The sequence below is a fragment of the Macrotis lagotis genome, chromosome 1 (assembly GCF_037893015.1).
Source record: "Macrotis lagotis isolate mMagLag1 chromosome 1, bilby.v1.9.chrom.fasta, whole genome shotgun sequence".
Taxonomy (NCBI): Eukaryota; Metazoa; Chordata; class Mammalia; order Peramelemorphia; family Peramelidae; genus Macrotis; species Macrotis lagotis.
This window is the reverse complement of record NC_133658.1, coordinates 632799165-632809386: the sequence shown is the minus strand read 5'-3', so window position 1 is coordinate 632809386 and position 10222 is coordinate 632799165. Positions and strand designations below refer to the sequence as shown.

The following is a 10222-nucleotide window of genomic DNA, read 5'->3' as shown; positions in this document are numbered from 1 at the left end:
CTGAAGTGCTTGGGCATATATCAATGCTATCAAAAGACTGAACATTATCTCTCAGACAAACTGGAACTTAAAGCAATATTTCTAGAAAAAGAGCTCTATAATTATCAGAATTGAAGTCAATGATTAAAAAATCTGAAATTATCCCTGAGCTTATATTTGAAATAAATTATTTTATGGGATATGAAAAGGCAACTTAGAGACAATGACTTAGAGACAATGCAAACCTTTATTATAAGCAAAATGATAATGGATAATTTCTCTTTGGGTCCAATAAAATGAGCTAGCATACTAAGAAGAATGACAAAGAGTTCTTAAAAATCCCAACACATATTTTTTTTTCTTTTCCATATAATTGGCTTTATATAATACCATCACCTCTAAAGGACTGGAATGAGAAATAGCCAAGAAGTGACAACTGAGACACTAAAGTAATTAGGCTTGTTGAACTAAAAATAAATTTGTTCATTTTAGTTTTGCAGCAGAAATTGCAGAGGCAAGAACATTAATAAATCTGTAAACATCATGAAAAGAGTTGTAGAGAGGAACTGGAGCCACTCGAATGCCACTTGGTTCCCGCTTGTCACACTACAAAAAAGAATAAAAAAAGAATTACTGTTTTATATTGTTCAGCTATGTCTATCAAATAGAAAAATGGAAAACAGAAAATCTAAGGAAATGGTAAACTGCAAAAGCCTACAAATTGATTTTTGTTAGATGCGCATATTTTGTTCTTTAGGGAATTCCATAAAAGCTAACTATTTTCTTACTCTATTAAGAACAGGATAGCATTTATTAGTGCTTTGATATTATTAGGAGCAGTTCTTAAAATACTGATTAGGTGGCAGCTAGGTGGCACAGTGGATAGAACACCATCCCCGGAGTCAGGAGGACCTGAGTTCAATTCCAACCTCAGACACTTAATGATTGCCTAGCTGTGTGACCATGGGCAAGTCTCTTAACCCCATTGCCTTGCAAAAAAACTAAAAACACTATGTATATATACATATATATATATATATATATATATATATATATATACACACACATATATATATATGTGTGTGTGTATGCATGTAAATATATGTGTATATATGTTTGCAAATACACAATACATATCTATATGGATACATTTACTTATATACACATATGTACATTTACATATATATTCCTTTATAGAAGTTCATTTTAGAATTTTAGAAGTCATTTTGTTTAAGTGTTTTTATGTAAAGAAGACAAGAAAAAGTTTTTACAATGGAGTGAAAGGGGTGAGCTTAGAGGGATTGAGTAAACCTTACTCTCCTCAGAATAGTCTCAAAGAGACTATAACATCCAATTGAGAATAGATATATATTTACTTTTACAGGGAAATAGAAGGGAGGGGCAAGATTAGAGGAAGGAGTAGTTGGAAGCAAAGCATTTTTAGTAGGGTGAAAGGAGACAGAACAGAACAAATGGGGGTGGGGAATCAGAGGGAAATACAGTTAGCAATAGTAACTGCGGAAAAAAATTTGAATCATTTCTCTCTCTCTTTTTTCTTTAAGGTTTTTGCAAGGCAAACAGGGTTAAGTGACTTGCCCAAGGCCACACAGCTAGGTAATTGTTAAGTGTCTGGGACAGGATTTGAACCCAGGTACTCCTGACTCCAGGGATGGTGCTATATCCACTACGCCACCTAGCCACCCCTGAATCATTTCTCTAAAAGCCTCATTTCTCAAATTATAGAGAATTGCATCAAATTTATAAAAATAAAAGTCATTCCTCAATTGATAAATAATCAAAAGATACAATTTTTAGATGGTATTATTAGTTCTATCTATAACCATATTTTAAAAGGTTCTAATCCATTATTGATTGGAGGATTGCAAATTAAAATAATTCTATTAGATTGGCTAACAGGACAGAAAAGGAAAATGACAAATGTTGCTGGAGTTTTAGGGGAAAATATAGGGCTTAATGCATTGTTGGTAGAATTGTGAACTGATTCAACCATTTTGTAGAGACCTATACCACTACTAGTTCGGCATCCAATAAGAGATGAAAAATCAAAAAGGAAGAGGACCTATATGTATAAGAATATTTATAGCAACACTTGTCTGGTGGCAAGGAATTGGAAATTGAGCAAATGCCCATCATTTGGGGAATGGCTGAACAAATTGTGGTATTTGATTATGATGGAATACTACTCTGCTATAAGAAGCCATGAGCAGGATGCTCTCTGAAAAACGTGGAAAGACTTACATAAACTAAAGCAAAGTGACATGAACTGTATAAAGTAACATCAATATTATTGTAGGATGATTAACTGAGAATGGCTTAGTTTTTCTCAGGAATACAGTGACCCAAGAGGATTCTGAAGGATTTATGTTGATGAATGGTCCATGCACAGATGGTGTCTGAATACAAATTGAAGCATATTTAATTTTTTTCTTAATATTTCCTTTTTTCGGTGTAGGACTTTAATGTTTTCTTTCACAACATATCTTATGGAAATGTTTTGCTTGACTGCAAATTTTTAACCTATATCAAATTTCTTGCTTTCAATGAGGGAGGGTAGGATGAGAGTACAGAAGAGAAATTGGAGCTCAAAATTTTAAAAATTTTTAAAAATGTTTTTACACAAACTGGAGGAAAAAGAAAATAGTAAATAAACAAAAAAAGGGAAAGAAATAACTGTGTGCTTTCCATATCCCTTAGCAAAATCAATGACAGGCCACATGGTTGAAAAATTCATGAATAAAATGAAGCAAAAAAAATGGAGGGAAGGACATCACTTTTTGAAAGGGGTTGGGGATGGGCAGTCTTTTTTCCCCTTTAACTCAGGTTGGATGTGCAGTGGAGGCTCCCAAGTCCAATTTCACTGTTGGTCAGCATGGAAGCTTTGACAGACCTAACCTACTTTTAATCTCAACAGGTTTTGTCCTTCCTTAGACAACTTCCCATCCTCTGATTCCTGAAGACACACTATATTGATACTGGACTTAGTGTGGGCAATTGAGGACTTTAATCATACAGCATCTCAGAATTTCTGAGCTCACCTCTCAGTCTTCTCAAATAGAAAGTGAGCCACTATTCCTAGATAAGATATTATCTTGAAAAAATATATTTTCTTATCTTCTTCAAAAATTTGTTCCCATGCATGTTATAGAGAATAGCATACTCTTTTAAAAAAAGAATGAGAGTTTTTATCAAAAAAATAACTGTAACTGTTAGCCTGGGTTTTACTAGAAAGGGAAACAATGTTTATGAAAAAAATTGTTCAGTTTTCACCCTGAGAAATGGAGTTTATAAAAGCAAGAAACTGATCTGATAAGATTATTTATGAATTTAAAATACTTAGAAGTTTTTATGCCCCATTTCTAATGGCTACCAGTGGAAATTCTCCATGTTATATAATATTTCAATATATTTTATTTTAAATAATTATAGTAATAGAATTTTATCTATAAGAAACTGCATAAATTCTAAACAATTTGTAATAGAAAGTAAACTCCATTGTTCAGTAGTAATTTAAAATATTTTTATAGTTATGAGCAGTTGTCTCTTTTTTGTAGAAATCTATGAATATCATGTTTTTCTTTTTTATAACTGAAGTTAATATTTAAAGAATATCTTGAAATTGTTTTGTTCAATAAACAGTAGAAAAAATGGAATAATTATTGTATGTTAAGTACAATGGATAAACACACATACACAGAAAAAGAAATTTATAAATATATGGCTCTTTGTGTTTATTCATGTGTATGTATTTGTATATACATTATATATAATGTATGGAGAGTGACATATATATACATATATATATATATGCATATATAATGTATGGAGAGTGACACAGAAAGATGATATAAAGAAAATTTGGAGGGGATTGAAGTCTTATAACAGAGACCAAAAAATATTTATTTTCTTATATGTGAAAATACACACACACACACACACACACATACTTTCCCCAAAGATCAATGTTATGAATATACTATACTAAAGCTTATATATGTATATATGTGTTTATAAATATATCATTCACAAGATACTTTCACAACCCTTATTTTATTTGACTTCCAAAACAACCCTATGCATATTTTATAAAAATTATTTATTATTATTATTATTATTATTATTATTATTATTCCCATTTTAATGATGAAGAAATGAAGTCTGAGATATATTTGAATTGCTCAAGATCACAAAGTACTGGAGTTAGAATTTGAACCAGGTTTCCTGATTTCTTGTCCATTAGACTTTTCACTTTTAAAATTAATATCTGAATGTCACATTCATAAAATACTACAGATCCTTATTTTCAACGTGAATGATTTCTAAAAATATCACTCAATCAAATATTTAAATCTATTTATTTCTAGCTTAGTTACTGCCCAGATGATAGATACACTTAACTTACAGAATAAAAACTCAATTAAGCTTCTACTCCTTCCTTCTTTTATTTTTAAAGCATAAAGTAACATTCTTTTCCTCTATTTTCATGAAAAATAAAATTCACATTTCATATTATTAATAATCATCATTATTCTCTCTTTGACATATAGTTACTATGTGGCATATTGAAAAGAACACTTCATTTGGAATTATATAATTTGGTTTTGGTCCTGGTTCTGCAATTCGTTATAGGGCTGACTTTAGACAAAACATTAAACATTTCCTTCTGAAAATAAGAAGGGCCAGGGGGGCGGGGAGTGACGGCTAGGTGGTGCAGTGGATAGAGCACCAGCCCTGGAATCAGGAGGACCTGAGTTCAAATCCAACTTCAGCTACTTAATAATTACCTAGCTGTGTGGCCTTGGGTAAGCCACTTAACCCCATTGCCTTGTTAAAAAAAAAAACTTAAAAAAAGATTTCCTTCTGTTCCCTTGTCTTTAAAATGGGTCTGGGATCAAGGAGAAATGGTATTGAATTAGAATTTATAGTTCTTTCTGGTTTAAAATTCCATGACCTTATGAATTTAGGAAATCTATGCTTCTCTACATTCCAAACTCCCAATCTTTCTTGTCTCCTCCTTTGGTTTACTAATATTAATTAATAATACTAACCAAAACTCCCCATTATATTAATTTTGGATTTTTAGCAACAGCATTATGATCATTTGAATGCTCTACAATTCTCAATCCTCTGCAATAGGGGGGAGTTATTTAAGGAATTTCAAATGGTGTCCCTTCTTACTCATGGTTTCCTCAGGCTGGATGAAAAATCATTACTGTGCAAAGAACCTCAGTTATAAAAATGAGCAGTAGGTCTTGAGGTTGGTGAGGTACACAGAGCAATGATCTTTCATCTCTTATTATAGTTCTCTTCTTCCCTTTACACACACGGACACTTCCCCGCCTTAGACACACACACACACACACACACACACACACACACACACACACACACACACACACAAAGACAAACACACACACAAATACACCTTCCTGAGTCAGGGAAGAGTGTCTGGAAATTTCTAACTTTTCTAATGCTTTGAGTTTTTTCACATTCCAGTCATTGAAAGTTGCCTCTAAATGCATGGCTAAAGGGAAGAACTGGCAACGGATCAAAAAAAAGATTTTATATAAGAAATATGACTCAATAAAATAAAACTGAACTAGACTAGAATATGCATCAAAAATAGGAGAAATTGTAAAAATCAAATACTTTTGCAAAACTATATCTTGAATAAACAGTGTGCATACTATGAGCATGAAGATGTGTTAGATAATAAGAAGCAGAGAGAAGTTTCTGGAATTTGCACGTCATTTTATCAAAAAAGTTACTCTTATTCAAAGAAAATTAGTAGGAAACAAATCTGTTTCATTGAAACACATATGATTGCTTTTATTTCCTTTTTTGCATAAATTATAAAGAAATATATAAGCTACCAGAGCAGTGCCCATGAATATGAAATATAGTAAATATTGCTGATTGCTTAATATAATATACAAACTGTGACACAATTATGAAAATCAGATAGCATCAATCACCAAAAATAAATCCTGTGCAAAAACAGCTACAAAGGAAAAGGAAAAAAAGGGAAACTTACCACTACACCCCTCTTTTCTAGTTCTTGAAAGACACTTTTCATTGGAATAGAAAAAGTGAGTGTTAGCTGGCATCCTCGATGCTCTATATGTGAGGGTGTCATTATTTTGACAAATGGTTTATTCGGAGCTGCTTTATCTTTACTATAGTAATGCTTGATCAGGTACTCCATATAACCAGTAAGTAAAATAGATTTTTTCCTTAGTGTTCCCATCGTTGTTTGACTAAAGATCTGCCAAAAGTTAAACAATTAGACAATTTCTTATTGAAATGTGGAGACAAAAAAGGAAAACATAAACCTTACTCAGATAAAGAAGAAATGCTAATTTCAATGTTTTTAATAATATATTTAAGATAAACCTTATTTGCAAAACACAGTGAAATATACTCATTTGAATTATTCTGTTATAATAAGATGAATCTGCTTGTTCATCACAATATATTATTTTTCAAATATTATTCTAATTGTGCATAGAAGAAAAGAATATTTATTGAACATAATCTTTTGTCTTTTATATTTATTATAGAATATGTGCTACTCTGTAATCAATTATAAACATTTTAATGTAGTCAAAGTATACTAAAAAATAAAAAATATGTAATATTAAAAAATCTTGAAAACTCAGAGGACTAAACCATCCGGATTCTTTCCTTCCTGGCTCTATTCTTAGCTAGCAGCCCAAATTCCCAGTGCATCTATAAAGTCCTCATCTACAAGATGACTAGATCATTTCAAAGCTCCCACTCTGTTCCAAAATTCTATGACTCTCAATGATTTGGAAAATTTTCTCTAAAATTAAATTTTGTTTCCTAATTAAAGAATTTGACAAGAGGCACAGTGTGATGTTCACTCACAAGAAAGAATATGACTACTATTATTTAAAATCATTATAGTTTTACAAGGATATGTATTTATTCCCCTCCTATTTAACAGTCTCTTGATAGAAAAATGCAGTTAAGTCTATCTCTTTTGAGATAGGAAAAAATAGTTTCTTCACAATAGAATAATTATTAGTGGGGAAATTGGAATTCTGAAAAAAAAATATAGCCTGAGTATGAAAACATGGGCTCCTGCTGTCTGGGTTCTCCTGTAAAAGGATAAGTGGCAGGGACATACACTCAGAATGGCGGAGTGACATTATGGGTCAGAAAAGACATGCTTTGTTAGCTTATCTCTTAAGGTCAAGCAAAGTTTAAAAATATATTGGATGTATAAGAACTAACCGAATGAACTGTCAAAAGGAACAAGATGCATTGTAGTGCCCTTTGGTGTCCTTCCCCAGCAACACTTTATCCATGGGAGGAAAGAGAGGCTCACTTGGTGACGTTTAGCCTCCTGTGATTGAATTTGGAAAGGTTTACTTATAAAATTACTTTTTTTTCTAGGTAATTTAAAATTAAACATTGCTAAAAGATTTAAAAATATCTTTTGAACAAGAATCCAAAGCATTCCTGACAAACATACTTTCATTTAAATTTATATTGGCATGTAACCCTGAAAATGTAGTTACTTGAAAATAGAGAAAATACATTCTGTGCTTCTATTATGGAGATATTGGCTGTTTTGGATATTCTTTCAGTCATCTTTCCACATCAATTCTAAAAATACATCTATAAAAAATGCATTTATCAGTCTGTAAAATTGTTGCCAGTAATTCTAATGTTTCTATCATTTTTTTTGGCTTCACTGAATTAGAAGTTAGAATATTTTGATCAATCTAGATAGATAAATGGTTGATGTTTTGAGTTTATTAGTTTGCTTTATTTAATCAAAATTACATACAAAAACATTATGATCATATGGTGAAAGATAAAATAAAAAATGCCAGAACTAGACAGGCTATGATCTTTTCCCATCTTTGAACCTCAGAAGACTCCTTTATTCATGTTTCCTCACATCTCTCAGATCTCAGATTTCTTTGCTGTAGCTACTCATATTCTAAGAGGAATGTGGGTCTTTTCCATCTACCCATATTAAACTGAATTTCCTTGAGAAACTATACAAAAGTAAATAAAGCACTATATGTGTAATTTAGAAAGACTTGAATTAAACTCTGGTGACCTGCATGACCTGGGTAAATCACTCAAGCTCTGTCTGCCTTAATTTCCACATCCACATAGAGATAAGAATAGCACCTAAATTGAAGATAGTTGTGAGGATCAAATGATATATTTGCAAAATGCTTTGTAAACCTTAAATTTATTATTTTTCCATTCTCTTTATTATTATTATTACATAATGTTTTTCTTGTACAGAGTAGATGATTAGCATGTTTTTGAATTGAATTTAAGACAACTAATTTTCTTCTAAAGTACAATTCAGGGGCAGTTTAAGTGGTACAGTGGATAGATAGAGCACCTTTGAGTCAGGAGGACCTGAGTTCAAATTTGACCTCAGACACTTAAAAGTTACCTATCTGTGTGACCTTAGGCAAGTCAATTAACGTCACTGCCTTGCAAAAAGCAAAAAAAAAATTTTTAAAGTATTACTCAGATTATCTATTTTTATTGTGCAGTTGTTAATTCAAGTTACTTGCTTTGACAAATCCTTTCCTAATTATTTCCTATGAGGCCTCAGGCAGACCACTTAATGCTTCTGGACCTGAATTTCCTCAACTGTAAAATAAGGGAATCAAACTAGATGATTTCCACAATTCTTTCTAACTTTAACTATATAATCCAATTATTTGAATATTTTAGCTGACACCAATGAATCGGAACTTCTATTTCAGACATGGTATATTGGATAATAATTATTGTATATTAACTAGAAACTCCAAAATTGTTGCATGATTTTGTATGATTATCTTTTAGAATCATTAAATATATACTTTGAACATTAAAGTTCAAAGAATACAACACATTTAAGATTGAATTTTAATGGTATTTTTAAACTAAAAAGTGTTCTTGGTCTTATTTCTACAAATGAATATGAAGAAAACTAGATGAGTAACTATTTTCAAAAAGCTTCATTGTTAATCTGTAGCCATGGCTATTGATAGTTTTCTTCCTAATCCCAGCACAATTAAATTCAAGTATTTATTAAGTAACTTTCATGTAACGGCACTGGGCACTTGGCCAAGCACTAGAGATTCAGATATGTCCCTTCCATGTCCACAAACTTCAAAATTCTTTTATTTGACCATAATTTTTGTCATTTCATCTTTCCTAATATTTTAGGATACCTACCTAATTCTGTATTTATCTTTACTATAAGATCCATTGCCTTACTCCTCAATTCTTCCACTGGCCATTACCTGTTGTCCCATCAATTCTATGTTAATGCTCTACTCTTATAGCCCTTGCCCCATTGTCCTTTCATGGAATATGTTCTGAGAAAATACAACTCTAGATTTTTTTCACCCACCTCCTTTAGTCTTATTCACTGTTAAATGGAAATAGAGAAAATCATGAAACCTTGCCAGCATAAAATTTTATGTTATCTAGTCTCAAATAGGTTTTCACTGAAAGGCAATCTGTAACTGATTTTCAATCCCCTTCTCCAGTATCCAAAACTTCACACCAATTCTTAAGCCTAGCAAGACATTAACTCCCCTCCATTTAAAAATTTCACTCTCACTTGATTTGAACTTCTTCTCCTATATCTTACTCTATAGTCATTGTCCTATACCTCCAAGTTGTTCTTAGGTAAACTTGAAGAAGCCATTATCCAAGCAAACAACTCTTATAAAGATATTTGGCTTAGCACCTGCTTTTACAAGTGCTGCAGGACCTGTCTCCTCAATAGTCATAGTTACTGACTTTCTCAAAGAAAATTTGTCTCTGCTAAAGTGCAATGGAGGACACTAATAACTGGAGAATCAAGAAAGCACTATGGATGAGCTTTGATGAGCCTAAGCAATCAAAGTAGAGGTGGAAGGGAGAACATTCCAAGTATGTATATTTGTTGAAAAGGCAAGGAGGAAGGAAATGAAATGAAAATAAAGAACATCAAGGAGGTAAGTAGGGTTGGAATAGAATAATGTTTGGTTTGCAATTGGAACTCAATCTGGAAAGACAGAACTTTAAAAGCCAAAAAAGGATTTCCATATCATCTTAGGAAACTTCTTGGTCATGGCTAACATTTATCCATTTACACATTTAAAAAAAAATAAAGTATCTGATACTATTTTTGTCAAGAAAATGGAAAAATATGACAGGAGTCTGAATTCATAAAGTAGATGTTAATGGG

General features: G+C 31.8%; 1 protein-coding gene across 6 annotated transcripts in view; it reads right to left on the bottom strand.

Moving 5' to 3' along the window:
• Positions 1 to 207: 207 nt before the first annotated feature.
• KYNU (kynureninase) overlaps positions 208 to 10222 on the bottom strand; it is a 179242-nt gene continuing 169227 nt past the window's right edge. For 3 of the 6 annotated variants that reach the window (XM_074215084.1, XM_074215083.1, XM_074215086.1), the window contains 2 exons: positions 6032 to 6262; positions 208 to 585 (listed from right to left, as the gene is read on the bottom strand). In XM_074215084.1, coding sequence (XP_074071185.1) covers positions 463 to 585; positions 6032 to 6262 — 354 coding nt within the window. In that variant the 3' untranslated portion in view covers positions 208 to 462. Of the gene's footprint in view, positions 586 to 6031; positions 6263 to 6565; positions 7367 to 10222 lie in introns of those variants that run through there. The other 3 variants (XM_074215087.1, XM_074215085.1, XM_074215088.1) reach the window with 3 other exon arrangements.